The 25,389-nt window shown below is 43.9% G+C and overlaps 1 protein-coding gene across 4 annotated transcripts in view; it reads left to right on the plus strand.

Moving 5' to 3' along the window:
* Positions 1-8,934: 8,934 nt before the first annotated feature.
* The window catches only part of LOC135528202 (signal peptide, CUB and EGF-like domain-containing protein 3), a 117,753-nt gene continuing 101,298 nt past the window's right edge, over positions 8,935-25,389 (plus strand). For 3 of the 4 annotated variants that reach the window (XM_064957122.1, XM_064957123.1, XM_064957124.1), the window contains exon 1: positions 8,936-9,338. In XM_064957122.1, the coding sequence (XP_064813194.1) occupies positions 9,233-9,338 (106 nt within the window). In that variant the 5' untranslated portion in view covers positions 8,936-9,232. Of the gene's footprint in view, positions 9,339-25,389 lie in introns of all 4 variants that reach the window. The other variant, XM_064957121.1, reaches the window with a different exon arrangement.

Below are 25,389 nucleotides of genomic sequence, written 5' to 3' on the forward strand. Positions count from 1 at the left end.
AGTGGTCATAGAAATTGGGTCTGATATTTATCTAAGTCACAACAATAGACAGTCTGCTTAAACTAATGAAACACAAACAATTATACGTTTTCATGTCTTTATTGAACACATTGTGTAAACATTCACAGTGCAGGGTGGGAAAAATATGTGAACCCTTGAATGTAATAACTGGTTAACCCTCTTTTGGCAGCAATAACCTCAACCAAATATTTTCTGTAGTTGCGGATGAGACCTGCACAATGGTCAGGAGGAATTTTGGATCATTTCTCTTTACAAAACTGTTTCAGTTCAGCAATATTCTTGGGAAATCTGGTGTGAACTGCTCTTTTGCGGTCATGTCACAGCATCACAATCGGGTTGAGGTCAGGACTCTGACTGGGCCACTCCAGAAGGCGTATTTTCTTCTGTTGAAGCCATTCTGTTGTTGATTTACTTCTGTGTTTTGGGTCATTGTCCTGTTGCATCACCCAACTTCTGTTGAGCTTCAATTGGAGGACAGATAGCCTAACATTCTACTGCAAAATGTCTTGATAAACTTGAGAATTCATTTTTCCGTCGATGATAGCAAGCTGTCCAGGCCCTGAAGCAGCAAAGCAGCCCCAAACACGATGCTCCCTCCACCATACTTTACAGTTGGGATGAGGTTGGTGTGCTGTGCCTTTTTTCTCTCCACACAGTGTTGTGTGTTCCTTCCAAACAACTCAACCTTAGTTTCATCTGTCTACAGAATATTTTGCCAGAAGCGCTGTGTAACATCCAGGTGCACTTTTGCAAACTTCAGACGTGCAGCAATGGGTTTTTTTGGACAGCAGTTGCTTCTTCCGTGGTGTCTTCCCATGAACACCATTCTTGTTTAGTATCCTAGAGTTGTCAACAGAGATGTTAGCATGTTCCAGAGATTTCTGGAAGTCTTTAGCTGACACTCTAGGATTCTTCTTAACCTCATTGAGCATTCTGCACTGTGCTCTTGCAGTCATCTTTGCAGTACGACTACACCTAGGGAGAGTAGCAAAGTGCTGAACTTTCTCCAATTATAGACAATTTGTCTTACCGTGGACTGATGAACACCCTTTCCAGCTTTATGCAAGTAGACAATTCTTCATCTTAGGTCTTCTGAGATCTCTTTTATTCGAGACATGGTTCACATCAAGCAATGCTTCTTGTGAATAGCAAACTCAAATTTTGTGAGTTTTCTTTATCGGGCAAGGCAGCACTAAACCAACATCTCCAATCTTGTCTCATTGATTGGACTCCAGGTTAGTTGACTCCTGACTCCAATTAGCTTTTGGAGAAGTAATTAGCCTAGGGGTTCACATACTTTTTCCAACCTACACTGTGAATGCTTAAATGATGTATTCAATATATACAAGAGAAATATAATACTTTGTGTGTTATTAGTTTAAGCACACTGTGTTTGTCTATTGTTGTGACTTAGATGAAGATCAGATCAAATTTGATGACCAATTTTATGCAGAAATCCAGGTAATTCCACAGGGCTCACATACTTTTCTTGCCACTGTATGTTTCCTCAACCTATGTTTACATTGCCCTATGATCCCTGGGCTGTATGCTCCCTCAACCTATGTTTACATTGCCCTATGATCCCTGGGCCGTATGCTCCCTCAACCTATGTTTACATTGCCCTATGATCCCTGGGCCCTATGTTCCCTCAACCTATGTTTACATTGCCCTATGATCCCTGGGCCGTATGCTCCCTCAACCTATGTTTACATTGCCCTATGATCCCTGGGCCCTATGTTCCCTCAACCTATGTTTACATTGCCCTATGATCCCTGGGCCCTATGTTCCCTCAACCTATGTTTACATTGCCCTATGATCCCTGGGCCCTATGTTCCCTCAACCTATGTTTACATTGCCCTATGATCCCTGGGCCCTATGTTCCCTCAACCTATGTTTACATTGCCCTATGATCCCTGGGCCCTATGTTCCCTCAACCTATGTTTACATTGCCCTATGATCCCTGGGCCCTATGTTCCCTCAACCTATGTTTACATTGCCCTATGATCCCTGGGCCCTATGTTCCATTAACATATGATCCCTCAGCCCTATGTTCCCTTGGCCCTATGTTCCCTCAGCCCTATGTTCCCTCAGCCCAATAATACCTCAGCCCTATGTTCCCTCAGCCCTATGTTCCCTCAACCCATGTTGCCTCAGCCCTATGTTCCCTCAGCCCAATAATACCTCAGCCCTATGTTCCCTCAGCCCTATGTTTCCTCAGCCCTATGTTCCCTCAGCCCAATAATACCTCAGCCCTATGTTCCCTCAGCCCAATAATACCTCAGCCCTATGTTCCCTCAGCCCTATGTTCCCTCAATCCATGTTGCCTCAGCCCTATGTTCCCTCAGCCCTATGTTTCCTCAGCCCTATGTTCCCTCAGCCCAATAATACCTCAGCCCTATGTTCCCTCAGCCCTATGTTCCCTCAGCCCAATAATACCTCAGCCCTATGTTCCCTCAGCCCAATAATACCTCAGCCCTATGTTCCCTCAGCCCTATGTTCCCTCAACCCATGTTGCCTCAGCCCTATGTTCCCTCAGCCCAATAATACCTCAGCCCTATGTTCCCTCAACCCATGTTGCCTCAGCCCTATGTTCCCTCAGCCCAATAATACCTCAGCCCTATTTTCCCTCAACCCATGTTGCCTCAGCCCAATGTTCCCTCAACCCATGTTGCCTCAGCTCTATGTGCACTCTGCTTTATGTTCCATCAACCTTATATTTTTTACACCTTTGATGTTGGTTGGTTTTGGTAAGTTGATCCACTGTTGCATGATGGAACAGAGACGAGCAGAATTTCTGTTACATGTTTTTGAAATACGTATTTCAATTACTTTTTTAGAATTTATTCATTTGTATGTCACTGGCCTGAACTCAAATCCAATGTATTTTGTAATAACGCAATTTAAAAATACAAAATACTTTTCTATACTGTTTTTTATTAGTGGCCCCCTATCACCCCAAACGTACTGCATGGTGTCAGAAGTGTGATGGCTATATGTTGTGATAAAAGTGTCTGCTAAATGACGAAAATGTTATGTGAAAATTAACTCTTTCAAAGCATACTGGGTATTATTTGAATATTTTCTGTCCACAAAAAAGGACACATTTGATTACAATAGAAATTATTTGGACAATAAGCAGTTCTGCCAATTTTGACTGAAATGTATTAAGTTGATACTGAGGGAACATAGTGCCCAGGGAACATAGGGCTCAGGGAACAAAGGTCCCAGGGAACATAAGGTGGAACCCAGTTTATCTGTATTACTTTCAGGCAGGCAGCCCAAACAGACTTCTAAACAAACTGATGGGCTTTACCGTCATCCTCTTTCATAACCCCCTGTAAGATGTTCATAATGACCTAATTGCTTCGTTTCAGACAGGATTATGCTGCATATGGTGTGGATTTAATGAGGATTTATTTTTGTAGTTTCTATTGTTGCCAAGGAATGACGTGATGTGAGCACCTTCATCCAAAAACAAAATCTACAGGAGGAGAAACAGTCTGCAACGTTGCTCTCTCATAGGAAAGAATGCTCCTAGTTAGTGTCAGACTTATATTTATAGAATATCATTAGAATTCTCCGTTCGCGAGAGGGAAACAATTACGTTTTAACAGCTTTCTCTTTGGCGATAACACAGAGCAATAAATGAGCAATGAATGAATGACTAATGCAGACTAATGCAATTTCCATTTTGTGTTTTATGTATTTCATATTCCATACCGTTCATCATGAGCCATTAAGTCATTCATTTTGTACAAAATGTTGGTAATTTGTAACTCACTAATAAGAGGAATTGCCTCCAGTTAACAGTATGAATTTTGAACTGTTGAATTGTGTTTTATTCCCCTTGTATCAAATTGAACCTTCTTCCACTGGAGGTTTGAAATGAAGTATTTTGCTTAGGCCCTGGCAACAGTGCAGCGAGGCAGGCTGGATAACAATAACCAATTTGTTTTGCCCTGAAAAGTGTAACCTTGGCTGACCCAGGGTGACCCAGAGGGCTCAGAGTGGCGTTGTCGTTTTGATCTCTTTCAGAGGAAATCATTTATTTTCTCCAGAGTAAAAGAAAAAGGGTTAGGACTGGTCGTGGCCTGTGGCACTTAGTCTGAATGTTTTGTAAACTATTACTCAACAAAGCATCAACTGTGCAGTCATCTTTGATCTAGTCTGTTTGCTTGGCAAGGTAAATTTATAGGAATCAGACATAGATTTATTTTCACGTAACATTTCTTAAAAGGATCGAACATGTGTCTAGTCTACAAGTTCTATGTTAATCTATCACAAGTATCCTTTTCTACTTTGTGAAAATACAAACCTCCAGATATATGACGCTCCTCTAGACCTTGTCAGATGCTGACTGGGATAAAGACATAAACTATGTTCGGCTACACATTGAGGTCATGGTCTTCTATGTCGGTTGCTGTCTTGGGCGGTCAGTCGTCCTTTGTCTATATCTGTGTGGGAGGTTGCCAGATCTCATCTTCTGACTGTACCTGTGTGGGAGGTTGCCAGATCTCATCTTCTGACTGTACCTGTGTGGGAGGTTGCCAGGTCTGTCTCAGGCTGGATCTTAGATGATCATAGGGGGATTAGTGCAGATGCTCTGTACATTAAAGCCACAGCTGAGTGTGCAGCTACCCAGCCCAGTTAACTCATTCAAACAGGTCACCATCTGAACATGTGGGAGGCATCTCCATTATCCTACCTGCCTAGTCATCTATAGACTTGTGATTGTATGTGAGCAGACAGATAATAGTTAAGTACAACTGTAAAAGTTGATGACATAATAGCATGATATGACGATAATGGCTTTAGTAATGTGAGCACTCATACATTTAAGAAGGATTTAGCAGGATTAGGCATATCCTTTGGTTTTCCTGTCTGCAGTTACCTGTCCCTTATTGCGCATGCATGCACACACACACACACACACACACACACACACACACACACACACACACACACACACACACACACACACACACACACACACACGTCAATCCTGATGCACATCTTATCCATCCCTCCCCTCCACTCTCATCTACTTGATAAGACTCTAGCTCACACACTATCTACTCTGCACTGGAAAACAAGAACCTCATCAAACATAGCCTTAGAGCATAGTAATTCCATTCACTCATGCTAACGTTCCAACTCATCTAACCCTCTAACCCAAATCAAATCAAATTTTATTTGTCACATACACATGGTTAGCAGTTGTTCATGCGAGTGTAGTGAAATGCTTGTGCTTCTAGTTCCGACAATGCAGTAATAACCAACAAGTAATCTAACCTAACAATTTCACAACAACTACCTTATACACACAAGTGTAAAGGGATGAAGAATATGTACAGAATGATGGTACAGAATGGCAAAGGCAAGATGCAGTAGATGGTATAGAGTACAGTATATACATATGAGATGAGTAATGTAGGGTATGTAAACATTATATTAAGTGGCAACCCTCATCTAACACACATCTCTGAGAAAACAACAGGAGTGTGTTTTATTTCAGCTAGTCTCATAATGATCCTTAGATTAGAACCATTCACATTCATGCATGCATAGTAGTACTGTATCCTTGCCTATCTGCTGACCAACCAGAGAAGGCCGGTCTCTCTCTCTCTCTCTCTCTCTCTCTCTCTCGTGGTGCTAGCGCCTGGGGCTGTGGTCAGGTGAATTCCTGGGGCCAGCCCACAATGTTCTCCGGGTTGCCAGTGCTGAAATGTGGTGTAAAACTCCCCCATCTGATCCCCTGTGGAGTTGGCATGGTCAATGCCCAGAGACCCTGCTGGGCCTGTGGTGGTGACTGAAACCTAGCCGCTGTTGCCTGGAGGGGAAAGAGAGGGAATGAGCTGGGCACCAACTCGGCCCTGTGTGGCTCAAGCACTTGCAACATCAGGTTTGTGGATTTGTTTTCCACTGGGGCCACCCACACGAAATGGATGTTGCTTTGGATACATGTAAAATGGTGTGGTAGAGTCCCATTGCCGAAGTATATGATGCCATTTGGTTGCATAGTGGGGCTGTGTGCATATCTAATAGGAGAAGCCTGTATTGCAGCCTGCAGCTGTATTTTCTCACTCTCTTTCTTTGCCCTTTCCTTTTCCTCCGGATTCACAGTTTAACTGAAGTCCTTTCATGACGACTAGGGTCATAAATTAAACATTACCTGGGCTTCCCCTATGTGTCTGTTCAAGTAAAAATAGCCCCGTTTGTGTGTAGAGTGATGCCCATGCACACCGCTAGGCCCTTAATGAAGTAAGTGTTACTGCCGTACCCATTTGAAAAACTATGCTGATGCTTATGCATGACTTACAGCTCCCAGGCTCCCCTGACACGGTGGCCTGACTTTCTCTGGCTCCCCAGTGACTCTCAGTTCATCTGGTTGTATAAGGGCTCACAATTACCTGGAGATTTGGGTTTGGGACATTTCCATATTTCTTCTGAAGGATGTTATTTTAATTACACAGGCCAGGCTGACAGACTTCACAGTTTGGATATAAATGGTCATTACTATGAATCCTTTCAAATGATGTCTGTTACAAGCCAGGAGGGATTTCTTTTAAAGGGCATTTTTATACTTTGTCTGATTATTCCTGGTTATAAATACAACTCTAGAGAAACCATTAAGATTCACGAAATGAAGGTTCACGACAGAAGAGTAGTGCCCATGGTGATTCTTAATTCCAAATGAGATGAAATTCCAACACATCCTCAGATTTAAGAAAAAGTGTATGATCAGGCTTCATTTTACCGCCCAAATGTTAATAAGGAGCAATAGACATTCCCAGAAAGTGGCTTCCACCCTGCAAGGGAAATACACTTAATAGATTAAACGTGGGCAAACCTCTGTTTCTCTGTACCTTTGAACTCTTGAAGGTTTCAATTCTATCAGCCACAGAGATATCCATCTGTACGGATAAGCTTTTATCAGATTGCCTTCTAAATGTTCATCATTATCTGTCTTGGCCTGTAGTAGAATGATTTGGAGATAACAATTCGATCTTAATGCGAGACCATAATTGCACTTTTGATTGAAAAGAAATAACACAGAGGAGCTATGGAACATAATTATAGAGCATTATCTGTCTCAAAACATACATCTAAACATAAATGCATCAGCACAGTAGATTCGATCCTAGAGGAAAGAGAATATAATATTTCTTCTGTCTGATTCTGATGCCGTGCTGAATCTAATCCCCATGTTCCAAAAGACCAGGTGTGAAAAAGTGGCTCAGTTTTTAGGCTTTTGTTCCAGGTAACGTGGGAAGGAAGAAACAGATGCTTTGATTCAAGCACATTTCAAGTCTCATTCCCAGTAGGCCCTCACTGCTAATGGTGTATAAAGCACATGATCAGTGATACAGTGTTCTGGAGGAGAGTGGAAAAGCAAACTGTCTTCCTTACCCTCTTTCAAGTTGACAAGCAGCCATGGTATAATGAAAGAACAGGAACATGCTGATTCTTGTTTGTGTTTCCTTTTGTTCAGCTTTTATTGATTCTTGAAAAGAAAAAAAAGGAGGAAGTAGAGGCTATAACACAAATACATATTAAATATGGGACAATATCCTCTGGAGGAGGAAAACAAGAGTCCTGCTGTGAATTGAAAGTAAATGTATCGTTTGAGGGATGTTACAGGCAGGTGACGTGAAGTTCAGACTGCTTGGAGATATCCCTTGCTGTCTCTCAGAAGATGTGAAAAACATTTTGTGAGCTGTGGCCAGGGCAATTCATATTTTTTCTGTGTCTATTCCTTGTGTACTTCGGCTGTCCCCATAGGAGAACCCTTTTCGGTTCCAGGTAGAACCCTTTGTGATCCAGGTAGAACTCTTTTGGGTTCCATGCAGAACTCTCTGGGGAAAAGGTTCTACATGGAACCCAATAGGGTTCACTTTGAACCCTATGGGTTATAAATGGAACTAAACGGGTTCTTCAAAGGGTTCTCCTATGAGGACAGCTGAAGAACCCTTTAGGGTTCCAGATAGCACGTTTTTTTCTAAGATTGTACACATGGGTATAGCAATAGGCACATCCAGGCAGTCGTGCAGACAAATTGGACAGGGAACAAACTAGTTTCAAAAAGGAGTATGTATAGGCTTTAATATGTAGATCAGAAAGGTCATGATAATAGTGATAATGTTACACCAGACTTGTGTGTGTGTGGGGGGGGGGGGGCACAAAGATATGGGGAAGATGTGACAAATAAACGGAATTTTCTAAAGGCTATTGCTCAATAGGTGTTTGCCAAGCAGTGCGCTGTGATTGCTCTCTTGATCTCTTAGAATGTGATTGGTTCATGGCTTTTTCTTTGGAGTTTGGGTTGGATTGACAGCCTACAACAACTCCATTATTAAGCTATTAGATATCATCAAATCAAATTCTGATGACTGCTGGAGAAAATAATAGTTCCGAATAATTGACTCGGCAAAAAGGATGATACTTTTATTAGACCTATGAGAGCCAATCATGGAAGACGGTGCAAGCGCAGTGGCTACAAGTCGCTATAATGAACCTACGATATATTGTACAGTGGCTACAACCTGTGCAATGTGAATGGGGTGCTACAGTATCAACTCCACTTCTTTATTTGTAAATCACTGTATCTGTCTCTTGGACGTTTAGAGTATTTTTCCCTCGCGCAACGCTTATTTCCCTTGTCAATGAATGAGAAAACTGGTCTACTTGATGGTGGTGGTGTGGCGCGCAGTCCATTGTTTGCACATGGTCCCCGAGTCTGACCTCTCAACCGCGGAAGCCGTCTCCATGGCAACCCCGACTACGGTCCAACCAGCAGCTGATTGTAAATTCCTGCAGAATAAGAAATCCTTGCAAGTAGTTGGAGAAAGAGAGAGAGCGCGTGAGGGAGAGCAGGAGCAATGCGCGGATCGTAATCTCTCCTCCCCCTTCTCCTCTCCGCTCCATCTCTCTCAACCCTCTCTCTCCCTCTCTCTTATATTGAAATTGGCCAGGGTGGAACATGATCACAGAACACCGCTTCAGTATTGCTGCACATTGTCGGGCATTTCGCAAAACCCGATCACTTGAAACAGAATAAGCAGACATAAAGGAAAGGACTTCAGAGTCCCACATTATATTTTTAAAGGTGGACCAACACTTAAAAAAAGACCGTCCGATTGCGCGTGTTGAGCGTTGCAATCTAGCTAGGTGTTTAATAACTACAACAGTCTAACTACAGTATCAAGTAGCTATGCATATGCACGTTATAATGCGCGCGAGCATTGGATTAGTCGGTTTCTGTCTGGTCGCCTTTGTCCAACAGCCAGCTCGCGCTTCAGGAAGCAAATCCACTCAAGGTACGTTTTCCCATCAAAATACCTTTATTCCTTCAAGCTTTATTTTTCTGGAGCGTAGTAGCCTAACCCTAGCCTATGCTATGGTGATTTAGTGCAGATATCACTACCTCAATTTGAAGTGCATGGTGAATATGTATGCTTATACCTGACCAATTTCTAATTAAGTTACACATGAGATAGCCGTTAAAGATTACACACGTTAAAGGTTACACACACACCGATAACTTCAACATAAAATAAATAAGTATGGCTCATTAATCCTACTCAAAATGATATAAAGGTTATAATTTAAAAGAAGAGGCACACCGGTGAAGAACATTTAGAACTATTTTAGTAGGCTAATGCAAAACAAAAGTGTATTCTAAGTTCTACCAAGGAAATCCCACTCTCTTTAAATATTGTTTTTGCACTGGCATTTGTCAATGCTGTTCAGAGATATTAAGTATTCTGGGAATTTCACCAACTACAGTACTCAATTATTCTCACATTGCATGCCCAGACTATATTTGTCTCTCCACAATGGTTAACCTACTGCTGCACTTTTCTGAGACTTTGGCACAACATTGTCAAATGAACCTGTTTTATAGGTCTGATTTAAAACGGTTAATAAATGTCTAAATCCCCCTGACACTCCCATTCTCTAACCATGAAGAAGAACTGGGGACACTTCAAACCGCAACAACAACAACAGTGTGAACAGAACAGGTTTGTTGTGAACTTCATGAGCAGAGTAGTGGTTCATGAAAGAAAGAGCATCAAGAGGTATTTGACACTACTGTGTAACACTCACAGGGTGGGACAGGGCTCTCTCAAAGCCTCCACTGAGCTAGGCTACAATATTGCACCCGGCTTGGTTCCTTTCTGATTTATCACACACCGTGCCTGAAGAGTTTAAGGTGATACAACTCTGAATCCGCATCGAGTGTTCAGACTCCAAATTATGACGATGGTTATCAGAATTAGGGCATTGAAAGCCAATGAAATTGCATGCGTGATGCATGTCATTGGGCAGCATTTTACTTGCAGTAATAAAAGTCATCCATTCATACAATTAAAGGACTGGAATATGTTGCTGGCTGGGTGCCGTTTCCTTATCCATGTACTCCTTCCCCTATTCTGCCTGTTTCTCTCTTGAAAACATAACAATAAGAAGGACAATAAGTTCATATCAATCTGTAGCAACATTTTGTTACGTTACATCCGTATTATAAAATGGATTAAATACAACATTTTCCTCTTCAATCTACACACAATACCCCATAATGACGAAGCAAAAAACGGGTTTAGATCTTTTTTTAAATGTATTACAAATAAAAACTGAAATACCTTATTTACATTAGTATTCAGACCCTTTGCTATGAGACTTGAAATTGAGCTCAAGTGCATCCTGTTTCCATTGATCATCCTTGAGATGTTTCTAAAACTTGATTGGAGTCGACCTGTGGTAAATTCAATTGATTGGACATGATTTGACAAGGCACACACCTGTCAATATAAGGTCCCACAGTTGACAGTGCATGTCAGAGCAAAAACCAAGCCATGAGGTTGAAAGAATTGTCCATAGAGCTCCAAGACCGGATTGTGTCAAGGCACAGGTCTGGGGAAGTGCATCAAAAAAAATGCTGCAGCATTGAATGTCCCCAAGAACACAGTGGCCTCCATCATTTTTAAAGTTTGGAACCACTCTTCCAAGAGCTGGCCTCCCGACCAAACTGAGCAATCGGGGGAGGTGGTCCTTGGTCAGGGAGGTGACCAAGAACCCAATAGTCACATAGCTCCAGAGTTCCTCTGTGGAGATAGGACAACCTTCCAGAAGGACAACCATCTCTGCAGCACTCGATAAATCAGGTCTTTATGGTAAAATGGCCGTAAGAAAGCCATTCCTCAGTAAAAGGCACATGACAGCCCGCTTGGAGTTTGCCAAAAGGCACAAAAAGGACTCTCAGACCATGAGAAACAAGATTCTCTGGTCTGATGAAACCAAGATTGAACTATTTGTTCTGAATGAAAAGTGTCACATCTGGAGGAAACCTGGCACCATCCCTATGGTGAAGCATGGTTGTGGCAGCAACATGCTGTGGGGATGTTTTTCAGCGGTAGGGACTGGATGAATAGTCAGGATCGAGGGAAAGATGAACGGAGCAAAGTACAGAGAGATCCTTGATGAAAACCTGCTCCAGAGCGCTCAGGACCTGAAGGTTCACCTTCCAAAAGGACGATGACACTAAGCACACAGCCAAGACAACGCATGAGAGGCTTCGGGACAAGCCAGAGCCCAGACTTGAACCCGATCGAACATCTCTGGAGAGACCTGAAAATAGCTGTGCAGCAACACTCCCCATCCAACCTGACAGAGCTTGAGAGGATCTGCAGAGAAGAATTGGAGAAACTCCCCAAATACAAGTGTGCTAAGCTTGTACCATCATACCCAAGAAGACTTGAGGCTGTAATTGTTGTCAAAGGTGCTTCAACAAAGTACTTAGTAAAGGGTCTGAATGCTTATGTAAATATGATATTTCACTTTTTTTATTTTTAATACATTTGCAAACATTTCTAAAAACCTGTTTTTGTTTTGTCATGATGGGGTATTGTATGTAGATTGATGAGGGGAAAAAACAATTGAATCCATTTTTAGAATAAAGCTGTAATGTAACAAAATGTGCAAAAGTCAAGGGGTCTGAATACTTTCCAAATGCACTGTATATATGCAAGAGACAGAGCACAGCACAGTGTGTGTGGGCAAGCCTCAGCAGCTTTGATTGTTTTTGGTGATGTCTCACACACAGAGAGACACAAAAAGATAGGCAAGGAGTGAAGGAGGAGGGGGGAGGGGGAGTGACTATTTTGCATCCTGGGTGGTCTGCCCCCACTTGTGGGAAAGCCCAATATTTACATTTTGCAATTAGAACGACTTTTTCCTCACTTAATTTTCCACAACATCGATTACACACTCCCTTATTTTGTGGAATGTTACCAGAACAGTGTTGTCACTAAGTAATGGCATGCACCTGTTTGTAGCCTAGGTGACAAGCAGCACCACCATCATAGCCTGGCATTGGTTCTAGAAATGTGTGTCTGTCAGTCTACTATTGATAAGATATGGCAGACCACAGTCTAAGCTTTTTGACATGAGAAGTCTGCAGCGCAGGTCAAAATGAGTTAGTATAGTATGTGCCAAACTAAGCATGGCCAGATAGTGATCATGTGTTGTTCATGTTCATGGACATATATTTTTGATGGACCCTGGTTGTTGAGAGTAATATTTAATGCAGTGGATTGAAAAATAAAAATGCAGTAATGAGAATGGACAGAAATCTTAAAACTGGGAAGATAGTCTAAGAATAATGTTCAGTTAGTAATATTTTAATATTATGGCTTTTTATATTTAGACATTTGAGAGAGAGAGAGAGAGAGAGAGAGAGAGAGAGAGAGAGAGATGCTGATAAAAAATAAGCACAATTTGTCAGCTTAATATTTATTTAACACAGATGTTGGCGACAAGCCTCTATGTCCTTCATCAATGTCAGCTTAATTACAGGTCTGCCTTCAGGCCAGGCCATCAATCGTTATCTCATCTAAAAAGAGAAATGGAACAAAGGAGTGATGCGGAGGATGTGGTGAAGAAGAGGTAGAAAAAGAGGGAGATGAAGAAGGGAAATTGGATAGATTAGAGGGGCAGGCTGAGAGCGAGAGAGAGAGAGAGAGAGAGAGAAAGAGAAAGAGTGAAGGGCCTTGGACGACAAGTCTAATCACTGAGACTTTGAGCTGAGCTCAAGTCGAAGGCTCCTGGCTAGCTAATACAGTGCCAAGGCAACTGTTGGTGAGGTTCTGACATGCCGTGGTGCGGTGCAGAGCGGGGACTTTGTTGGTTGTAACCTCTGCTGGTGTTACCTGGGGGTCTCTCTGGCAGACAGGGGCAGCAGCCCTCAGCCGTGAGCCCTGGGTCTGGCCACAATGTGGGAACCAACCAGCCCTATCCTGGAGGGAACGACTCAGCAAAATGAGGCCCGAGGGAGGGAGGCCTACCTAGAAGTGGTGTGTCTTCCACAAAGAAGGGGATGGAAGGAAGGCCGGAGGCCCCCCCCCCCCCTTTTATTTTTCTTGCTCCTCTTCTTTGTTTGCTTTGTCTTCTTTTTCTTTCCTTTATACTTAATGAAGTAGCCATGTCTTGTTCCACCGTCTGTCATAGGCTATGTCTGTGTGTGTTAAAGGCATCCACAAACTCTTGTAAATGGGGATCCTATTCCTCACTTTGTTGTCCTCTGGTTTAAAATATTTAAACCTGTCCATTCGTCATACATTCGCTGTTGTGGAAGATCGAGATGTTGATAGGTTTGCTTTGCTTTTTGTCAGCAAAGGTTGCAGGCATTTACCTGTGAAAGTCAAAGCTGTACAATTAATGAAGATGTCAAATACCGAAATCTCTTGTGATCTATTAGTAATGGCTCCTGATAACCACATATGAAGCCACATGAAAAGCAAACATATTTTCTACCTGCTCATCTTTCTGAGCTGAGACCACCCTGAGAACACCACAGAAGAAGAATGCGGCTCTTGTGGAGACAGCATTCTGTTCTCTGTGAATGTGATCATCGTGGACCATGGCCAGTCCTTTCTCACCACTTCCCAATCGTATTGTGACAACACTTCGACACACTTTTCTCATCACATTCACTCTGTTAGGCGCTGTTTCTGTGCTTCATGCATTGCTCTAGACAGCAGTGGTATCTGTTGTGCAACATTACAGTTGTCTACTCAAAGGGTGGATTTGTGCCTTAAATCATACTGATGCAAAAGTTCCTTTCTGTTTGCCAACTCAGGGGTTTTGGCATATGGATTTCACACACAGCACACCTTGTCTTTATTATTTACTCAATATAGCTCCAGGTCACATGGTTGAATTGAGGTTGACTAGATGTTCTCTTGAGATACTGTCCTTTTCTTCTTGTTAATCTATACATCACCGTGCCCGTGGAAGTCTGTCAGGGTCATTGATCTTCATGAGTGTAGAGCAGACAAACAATTAAGCCGTGCTTTCCCACCCAGAGAATGGATACTCCGATACGACCTGCCTGAGAAGTGGTGCCCCAATACCCCTGTACATGTTGTTACAGAGCAGTTGTGTGAAAGGAGGGAGATCATAATCTTTGTAGCGCAGTTGAGTAGTTGAAACCATTGATGACAGTTCCGTCCAAAACAACAATACTTAATGAATAGTGAAAATAGCTTTGATCTTTAAGGTGGTGAGGTTAAGACAAGCATAGACCTGATACTAGTTTAGTTTGCATTTTGATATACTGTATTTACCCACTAAGTGTATTTACAGGAAATGTGCCTTCCCCACTTGACTGCCTTACAGTATAGTGCCTGGTGTATAGTAATGAGAACGTTTTCAGTATTCAGGGGTATAGATTGGCCTATTTATTCTTAATGAATAAGTGAAGAGGTATGCATGCAACTAATTGAACACAATCTTATATTGAGTAATTCCATATGAAACCAGGAAGGATTGTTGACATATATATAACAGTTGTATCTAAAAGCATAATTGAGAAATAATTCATCAAAATTGGCATATTTATGACATTTTGGCCTTACCCAGCACTCCTTTAAGAGTCCTAAATGTTTCAAATGTAGGTGCTACAAAGCTAAAATTGGTGCCATATGAAGTTTCACTATATGCTGTGTAATATGAGTAGAATTTTAATTTACAAAAATAATGATAATAATAAATAAATGTATGAATATTTTTTTTTTAAATGAATATTGAAAAACTACATTTTTTTGATTTATCAATTTCTTCAATATATAGTTGAACATAATATACACTTCGGGCATATCAAAGTTCCAGATTGAGATTGTTGCTTTGTATCACCGACAGATGAAACGTTAGGGAGTCTTAAAGGAGGCCTGGGTAAGGTCAAAATGTCCTAAATAAGATATATTATTTCTCAATTATACTTTAAGATTCAAATATATGTCAACAATCCTTCCTCCAAAGGAATGTGAAAATCCCCCAAATCATGGTATTTTTTTGCCCTGTTTTCATATGGAATCACTTTTCTATGTTTATTGCCTATGGTGTTATTGTTTATAAGTTGCTGTTTGACAGAGGTTCTAGAGGGGTATACTGTAGTCAGAGCATGGTAGAGATACACATAGTCAGCCAGTTATCATGCATGTTTACAGCCATGTGTAAATGCTGGGATGTCTGGTACAGGCCAGAGCAGTTCAGTAGCCCCAGTACTGGTCAGTCACTCACTTTTATCCTGGCTACTGGAATTTAAAACCAATCCATTTTATTTTGCCAGCAGTGTTTCAAAGATTCAGATTCAAGCCAAGAAAAATACTGTAAGGCATCCCTATTCTTTCTCTGTAACGGATCCACTCTTGGTTACTGAAGAGTTCATGTCCGAAGCGTTTGTGGCAAATTAATAGATCTGTCCTGGGTGGTAGTCTGGCCTGGGTGATGGGTCTGGCCTGGGTGATGGTCTGGCCTGGGTGGTGGGTCTGGCCTGGGTGGTGGGTCTGGCCTGGGTGATGGGTCTGGCCTGGGTGGTGGGTCTGGCCTGGGTGATGAGTCTGGCCTGGGTGGTGGGTCTGGCCTGGGTGATGGGTCTGGCCTGGGTGATGGTCTGGCCTGGGTGGTGGGTCTGGCCTGGGTGGTGGGTCTGGCCTGGGTGATGGGTCTGGCCTGGGTGGTGGGTCTGGCCTGGGTGATGAGTCTGGCCTGGGTGGTGGGTCTGGCCTGGGTGATGGGTCTGGCGTGGGTGGTGGGTCTGGCCTGGGTGATGGGTCTGGCCTGGGTGATGGGTCTGGCCTGGGTGGTGGGTCTGGCCTGGGTGATGGGTCTGGCCTGGGTGGTGGGTCTGGCCTGGGTGATGGGTCTGGCCTGGGTGGTGGGTCTGGCCTGGGTGGTGGGTCTGGCCTGGGTGATGGGTCTGGCCTGGGTGGTGGGTCTGGCCTGGGTGATGGGTCTGGCGTGGGTGGTGGGTCTGGCCTGGGTGATGGGTCTGGCCTGGGTGATGGGTCTGGCCTGGGTGGTGGGTCTGGCCTGGGTGGTGGGTCTGGCCTGGGTGATGGGTCTGGCCTGGGTGATGGGTCTGGCCTGGGTGGTGGGTCTTGCCTGGGTGATGGGTCTGGCCTGGGTGGTGGGTCTGGCCTGGGTGGTGGGTCTGGCCTGGGTGATGGGTCTGGCCTGGGTGGTGGGTGTGGCCTGGGTGATGGGTCTGGCCTGGGTGATGCAGAGTTTTATTAGTCTGATTCTCTGGGTAAAATATTTTGTTATGTTGAGTTCAAGAAAAACACAGGCTCTGTTTGCTTGAAAGTGTTTGTTACACTATAGATTGTTTAAAAAAAAAACAATGCTTGTGGTAGCCAGAGAAAACGGTTTTCCATTTGACAGTGCTATCAGACACGGGTTGAATTATACTGCAGAATATGGTGCTCTGAAAAATAAATATGTATCTAAAGTTATTCAGCTTTAATTTTTGAAAAGCCTTCTGGAGTGGATTTGGGGGTTTGACTGAAGCAGTGGAATTTCTGGCTCCTGCTTTAGTAACTAAGCATTGTTTTGACATGTCCTATTGAGTCTGCAGGTTTGGGTCGTCATGGGGCATTCAGAACCTGCCTATGGCTGCGGACATCATACGTACCTGCCCAGTGCACAGGGGAAGCAATCAGTATTTTTTTTACAGGCCTCTTAACTCTGTCATGGCACCTTTTCTTCTCCCCTGGAGCAGAAAAACCTCTATATCAGCACCCAGCAGATAAACCCCGCAGTGACCAGCGTTCCAGCACTCGTAGTCTCAATTAGATGGTCTTAATGCTGACAGAGGAGGTAGCTTCCACATGGACAGGATAGGAGGAGTGAATCTCCTCTTGAAACAGACTGAAATCTTGGACCAATGATGTCTCATACTCTCAGAAAACCTACATGATATTTTACCTTTCCCTTCCTACACACATAGACAAACACATGAAAACACCAACATTAACTGACAAGATTACACACAACACATACATGAAGACACACATGAGTCCAAACAATGAGGCCAGACTCAGGCTGTTCCTCCACACGCTCCCTGACTGAGACCCCTAGCTCTTAGAAGCCCATTTATTTATTGGGCCGTAATGTAAACAGTGTGCTCCAAATGAGGCTTGTAATACATTTCCTTTGCGCTTCGGTGGGACGTCTGATAGCTCTCTCTCTCTCTCTCTCTCTCTCTCTCTCTCTCTCTTTCTCTCTCTCTCTTTCTCTCTCTCTCTCTCTCTCTCTCTCTCTCTCTCTCTCTCTCTCTCTCTCTCTCTCTCTCTCTCTCTCTGTACCCTTTGTTCTCTGTACGGATGCGGAGGCGCTGCGTCCCCATTGGTTAGTGGGAGGATAAAGAGCAGAGTTGATGGTACACTGAACCCGAGCCACTCTACAACTCCCTCTCAAAGTGCTGTGAGCTCCAGCATGGACAGGGGAGAGCTTCCAAGGCACTGGAGGGCCGGCCTGTCCATCCCCCGTTAGGAGCCGACAGCTGGGGCTGCTCTCAAATCATTAATCCCACCATTTGTTTTTCTGTTCCATGACTCACTGATTGGCAATGGTGTGATCCAGGACCAAAAGTAAGTGTCTACTCTGTGGGATTGTCTGCTTTAGTTCTCTGTTTTCTCCACTGCTGAGGCTCAACATGGTTTGAGTGGAGAGGAGAGAGGAGAGCCTAGCTGCCATTGTCCCAGACCGTTCCTCCTCCTCACACCACTCCCTCGTGAGACCCCTTTGGCCTGGCCTACTAATACAACTGCACCTCTTTTTGAGTTTTTGGGTCAGTGAGGGACGTCTGTAGACTGGTCTGTGATGGTCAGTCAGTCAGTGTTGTTGGAGGGGGGTTGGGGGGCCAGAAAGAGCCTTGTTTACAGACTGCTTGTGTTTACATTCCTTGAGGCTAGAGCCAGCTTTGGGGACTGCTGTAAATGAAAGGAAATGCTCTTATTCTGCTTAGTAATGGAAAAACCCAACACATCAAGGAATGTTTCAAACAAAAAAAACACATTTATTTGGTGAGGTACATGGTGTTTAGCTGAAGCTTTTTGGGGCTGAAATGACCGGGGTGACGTCACTGATGAAACAGATACTTCCTTGTTGAGTAGTGCTGAGCGATTAACCAACATTTATTTTTTGGGGAGGTTATTAAACAACTAATTGACCAATGTCGGTTCAATTACTTTAATGTTTTTCGTGTGACCCCAACGCTCTTTCTCTAAAGAGAAATCAAATCATTCCCTGGAGAAATCAACTCAAGAACTATGTGGGACACTGTGCTGAAGGGAGTTGTAGTTTTCATTAAGCAAATATTCAACCAGAATATTATAATTCCAAGCAGAAATGTTATAATTCCTCTCTCTAGCAAAGAGGGATACACTTTTACGCCTGCTACGTAAGGTTAGATACACACAGACCGCATAGACCACATGAGAGAGGAATGTACACAACACAATGTCGAGAGAGAGGGATAGAGACAGTTTGTGAAAGTATGCCTTGTCTTTGAAGAACTAGAAAAGGATTTCGTCAGACAGCTCTGCAGCTAGTCTAGTTAAATAGGATGACTACAGAGAGAGCAGTATGGGAAGTACAGAGAGAACGTTGTCTGGCTGTTTGACTGCTACTGCCTGAGCAGAGATGAGATGATGACCTTAAGGAATTCAAAATAAAAAGTCGTCATATAAAAACTAAGTCATATACAGAACTGAATTGTTTTATTATTTCATAGTAATGTCTATCCAATGTGGACCTGACAGAGACAATGGAATATGTTCAATATTTTGGTAATTGAAAGTTCACTATTTTTGGCTTTGGAATTTCAAAAAGCCCAAAAATTATTTTTATGCTATTGTTTCATCATGCATTTAATGCTTAAAAATTTGATTGAAACCGAAATTGAAAACTGTGCTTTAAAAAATATATATAACCAAAACCAAACCGACCTAGAAAAGCACTAATCACTCAGGACAATTGGTGAGAGAAGTCATAGGAAAAGCTGTGATCTTCTCAAATTGTGGATGATTGTAGAAAGGTACCCCAGAATGTTAACACTTGATATACACTAAGTGTACAAAACATTAGAAACACCTACTCTTTCCATGACATAGACTGACCAGGTGAAAGCTGTGATCTCTTATTGATGTCACCTATTAAATCCACTTCAGTCAGTATAGATGAAGGGGAGGAGACAGGTTAAAGAAGGATTTTTGAGCCTTGAGACAATTGATAGATGGATTGTATGTGTGCCATTCAGAGGATGAATGGGCAAGACAAAGATTTAAGTGCCTTTGAACAGGGTATGGGGGTAGGTGCCAGGCGCACCAATTTGAGTGTGTCAAGAACTGCAACGCTGCTGGATTTTTCACGCTAAACTGTTTCCCATATGTATCAAAAAGGGTCCACCACCCAAAAGACCTCCAGCCAACTTGACACTGTGGGAAGCATTGGAGTCAACATGGGCCAGTATCCCTGTGGAACGCTTTCAACACCTTGTAGAGTCCATGCCCTGACAAATTGAATCTGTTCTGAGGCCAAAAGGGGGTGCAACTCAATATTAGGAAGGTGTTCCTAATGTTTTGTACACTCAGTGTATAAAACCTATAACTAGAAGTCTAGATGTGATAACATGCTTTTTGTTTGACTTCTATCCGGTAAGAGCATAATCTTGTTAGGAGGTGTCAGACGTTGCACTACCAGACGTTAGGAGGTGCCAGACGTTGCACTACCAGACGTTAGGAGGTGTCAGACGTTGCACTACCAGACGTTAGGAGGTGCCAGGCGTTGCACTACCAGACGTTAGGAGGTGCCAGGCGTTGCACTACCAGACGTTAGGAGGTGTCAGGCGTTGCACTACCAGCGTTAGGAGGTGCCAGGCGTTGCACTACCAGGCGTTAGGAGGTGCCAGGCGTTGCACTACCAGGCGTTAGGAGGTGCCAGGCGTTGCACTACCAGGCGTTATTAGGTGCCAGGCGTTGCACTACCAGACGTTAGGAGGTGTCAGGCGTTGCACTACCAGGCGTTAGGAGGTGTCAGGCGTTGCACTACCAGGCGTTAGGAGGTGCCAGGCGTTGCACTACCAGGCGTTAGGAGGTGCCAGGCGTTGCACTACCAGGCGTTAGGAGGTGTCAGGCGTTGCACTACCAGGCGTTAGGAGGTGTCAGGCGTTGCACTACCAGGCGTTAGGAGGTGTCAGGCGTTGCACTACCAGGCGTTAGGAGGTGCCAGGCGTTGCACTACCAAAGCGTTAGGAGGTGCCAGGCGTTGCACTACCAGGCGTTAGGAGGTGCCAGGCGTTGCACTACCAGGCGTTAGGAGGTGCCAGGCGTTGCACTACCAGGCGTTAGGAGGTGTCAGGCGTTGCACTACCAGGCGTTAGGAGGTGCCAGGCGTTGCACTACCAGGCGTTAGGAGGTGCCAGGCGTTGCACTACCAGGCGTTAGGAGGTGCCAGGCGTTGCACTACCAGGCGTTAGGAGGTGTCAGGCGTTGCACTACCAGGCGTTAGGAGGTGCCAGGCGTTGCACTACCAGGCGTTAGGAGGTGCCAGGCGTTGCACTACCAGGCGTTAGGAGGTGCCAGGCGTTGCACTACCAGGCGTTAGGAGGTGCCAGGCGTTGCACTACCAGGCGTTAGGAGGTGTCAGGCGTTGCACTACCAGGCGTTAGGAGGTGCCAGGCGTTGCACTACCAGGCGTTAGGAGGTGCCAGGCGTTGCACTACCAGGCGTTAGGAGGTGCCAGGCGTTGCACTACCAGGCGTTAGGAGGTGTCAGGCGTTGCACTACCAGGCGTTAGGAGGTGCCAGGCGTTGCACTACCAGGCGTTAGGAGGTGCCAGGCGTTGCACTACCAGGCGTTAGGAGGTGCCAGGCGTTGCACTACCAGGCGTTAGGAGGTGCCAGGCGTTGCACTACCAGGCGTTAGGAGGTGTCAGGCGTTGCACTACCAGGCGTTAGGAGGTGCCAGGCGTTGCACTACCAGGCGTTAGGAGGTGTCAGGCGTTGCACTACCAGGCGTTAGGAGGTGCCAGCCGTTGCACTACCAGGCGTTAGGAGGTGCCAGGCGTTGCACTACCAGGCGTTAGGAGGTGCCAGGCGTTGCACTACCAGGCGTTAGGAGGTGCCAGGCGTTGCACTACCAGATGTTAGGAGGTGCCAGACGTTGCACTACCAGACGTTAGGAGGTGTCAGACGTTGCACTACCAGACGTTAGGAGGTGCCAGACGTTGCACTACCAGACGTTAGGAGGTGCCAGACGTTGCACTACCAGACGTTAGGAGGTGCCAGACGTTGCACTACCAGACGTTAGGAGGTGCCAGACGTTGCACTACCAGACGTTAGGAGGTGCCAGACGTTGCACTACCAGACGTTAGGAGGTGCCAAACATTTGGCAACCAATATCTTCCATATACTACTCTAAGATTGCCATTTTTCTATTGACCTTTTATTTTATCCTTAGTAGTTTGAAGTGTGTTGGAGTTCTTATAGGAGAAGCCAGATGGACTGTCTCCCAGTGCAATTCAGTTCTTGTGAAACAGAGATATCTAATGAATGTAACATGTCAAAATTAACCATTTTTCCATATAGTGTTTGTCTCTAATGACACTCTTATGATGCCATTAGAACAAGTATTTCACTCCTCTGCTATTACCTCCGTGAGCTGTATATTTCAGATAAGAGCTGCCATGCTCTACTCTGCATCTCACTCACACACAGAGAGCCATTCACTTTATGCCTCATAGTTTCACAGGAAGCAGCTAAAAATATCGGACTAACACTTCTGCTGTAATTGCTATGTTTCCCTCTTTATAGTAGGTGCTGTATCTTGCTAAAGCAGCCGCCAATGAATGTAATTGCTGTGTGCACAGGGGAGAGTGTCATGTCATTTAGCTCTGGCTTTATAAATAATAAGGTATATAACAGCATTAAGTACCACCCTCCTCGTATATAAAATGAAATGTTATAGAGCTAGAGGCCATGAAAACATGAAGAGTTTGTAAGTTGAGGACATATTCCACGATTGATGAAACGGTGCTTAAACCTTGTGAATGAATTACTTGTATCCTTCAAGTTGGATGCATTGTTATCATGTATGCGAAATTCTAGGAAATATGTATGCGATATTTGTTTATTTTTTTATTTAACCAGGTAGGCTGGTTGAGAACAAGTTCTTATTTACAACTGCGACCTGGCAAAGATAAAGCAAAGCAGTGCTACACAAACAACAACACAGAGTTACACATGGAATGAACAAGCGTACAGTCAATAATAACACAATAGAAAAAAAAGTCTATGTACAGTGTGTGCAAATGGCATGAGGAGGTGAGGCAATAAATAGGCCATAGTAGTGAAGTAATTACAATAAAGCAAATTAACACTGGAGTGATAGATGTGCAGATGATCATGTGCAAGTAGAAATACTGGTGTGCAAAAGAGCAGAAAAGTAAATAAAAACAATATGGGGATGAGGTAGGTAGATTGGATGGGCTATTTACAGATGGGCTATGTACAGCTGCAGCGATCGGTTAGCTGCTCAGATAGCTGATTTTTGAAATACGTTCCAGTCATTGGCAGAAGAGAACTGTAAGGAAAGGCGGCCAAAGGAGGTGTTGGCTTTGGGGAGGACCAGTGAGATATTCCTGCTGGAGCGCGTGCTATGGGTGGGTGTTGTTATCGTGACCAGTGAGCTGAGATAAGGCGGAGCTTTACCTAGCAAAAACTTATAGATGATCTGGAGCCAGTGAGTCTGGCGACGAATATGTAGCGAGGGCCAGCCGACGAGAGCATACAGATCGCAGTGGTGGGTGGTGTATCGGGCTTTGGTTACAAAATGGATGGCACTGTGATAGACTGCATCCAGTTTGCAGAGTAGAGTGTTGGAGGCTATTTTGTAGATGACATCGCCAAAGTTGAGGATCGGTAGGATAATCAGTTTTACGAGGGTATGTTTGGCGGTGTGAGTTTCGGAGGCTTGATTGCAAAATATGAAGCCAATTCTAGATTTAATTTTGGATTACAGATGTTTAATATGAGTCTGGAAGGAGAGTTTACAGTCTAGTCAGACAACTAGGTATTGGTAGTTGTCCGGGCAGCGAATGGGTGCGGGCAGCGAATGGTTGAAAAGCATGCATTTAGTTTTACTGGCGTTTAAGAGCAGTTGGAGGCCACGGAAGGAGTGTTGAATGGCACTGAAGCTCGTTTGGAGGTTTGTTAACACAGTGTCCAAAGAAGGGCCAGATGTACACAGAATGGTGTCGTCTGCGTAGAGGTGGATCAGGGAATCACCCACAGCAAGAGCGACATCGTTGATATATACAGAGAACAGAGTCGACCTGAGAATTGAACCCTGTGGTACCCGCATAGAGACTGCCAGAGGTCTAGACAACAGGCCCTCCGATTTGACACACTGAACTCTGTCTGGGAAGTAGTTGGTGAACCAGGCGAGGCAGTCATTTGAGAATCCAAGGCTGTTGAGTCTGCCGATAAGAATACGTGATTGACATATTCGAAAGCCTTGGCCAGGTTGATGAAGACGGCTGCACAGTACTGTCTTTTATCGATGGCGGTTATGATATCATTTAGAACCTTTAGCGTGGCTGAGGTGCACCCGTGATCAGCTCGGAAACCGTATTGAACAGCCGAGAAGGTACGGTGGGATTCGAAATTGTCAGTGATCTGTTTATTGACTTGGCTTTCGAAGACTTTAGAAAGGCAGGGCAGGATGGATATAGGTCTGTAAAAGTTTGGGTCTAGAATGTCACCCCCTTTGAAGAGGGGGATGACCGCGACAGCTTTCCAATCTTTAGGGATCTCGGACAATAGGAAAGAGAGTTTGAACAGACTGGTAATAGGGGTTGCAATAATGGCGGCGGATAATTTTAGAAGAGAGGGTCCAGATTGTCTAGCCCAGCTGATATTCTAGGAATATACACAGTGGCAAAGAATGGACAAAAAATATTCCACTCTGGCCTTTCTGAATGAGAGTGTCATGGGTCAATGAATTACTGTAATACGTGTTTTCCGCAGTATAGGAGGGTCTATGAGTCATAGACCAGTATGGCCACCCATGGCACAACCATTCATCCTAATTCTATAGGCACAGCATGGTGCTGCACACGCCGGATGCAGCCCATCAAGGTGACAGAGCATTGTCCAGAAAGGTTGAGCTGAAGCTATAGGGTAGTTTCTCATTCAAAGATGTAAAAATAGAATGTTCTCTCAATGCATCTCCAAGCACTGATGTCTCTAGGCAACACATGCTGAGCAAGGACATTATATCTATTCCGACTTAGTTCTTCTGTTGAGAGGCACACATTAATGCACTCCCAGGCATTAATGCACTCACAGAGCTATACTGTTCTAGTATAACATTTACATTTACATTGTAGTCATTAAGCAGGCACTGTTATCCAGAGCGACAGCCAGGAGTAATTAGGGTTAAATGCTTTGCTTAAGGACATATCGACAGATTTTTCACCTAGTCGGACTCAAGAATTCAAGCCAGCAACCTTTTGTTTACAGGACCAATGCTCTTTACCAGTAACTGCAGCCCTTAACATGAGCTTGAGTTGCCCTGCATGTCACAATGTAACATCCAAGTGATGAGTCAACGTGCTGCCTTGTGAGCATCATCTTGGGGTTATTTTGGAATTTAATTCAATTCAAACCATTAATTGAAATTAACATTTGAATTGGCCACACCCCACAGGAAGTAGAAGGAAAAAGGAAGTAGAACTGAATTCATACCAATTCATTGACATTCAACTGAGACAAACATATGAGTCTCATTCCTTTGGCAAATATTTTGCCAAAAGCATGTCACCTTACACTAAAGAATACAGATATTATTTGAAATATTAGCTTGATTATAACTCAACGATGTCAAACAGTATTTTGTTTGTATTTTTGCCATGAGATGTTAGGTTGTTCTGTGCCCTCTGAGTGTTTCATCTATTACATTCTGAGATATATATTTTTTGTTTAATATTTAAGTGTAAGAATCATTAATCATTATAAACAACCTAGAA

This window comes from Oncorhynchus masou, chromosome 33 (assembly GCF_036934945.1).
Source record: "Oncorhynchus masou masou isolate Uvic2021 chromosome 33, UVic_Omas_1.1, whole genome shotgun sequence".
NCBI classification, from domain to species: domain Eukaryota; kingdom Metazoa; phylum Chordata; class Actinopteri; order Salmoniformes; family Salmonidae; genus Oncorhynchus; species Oncorhynchus masou.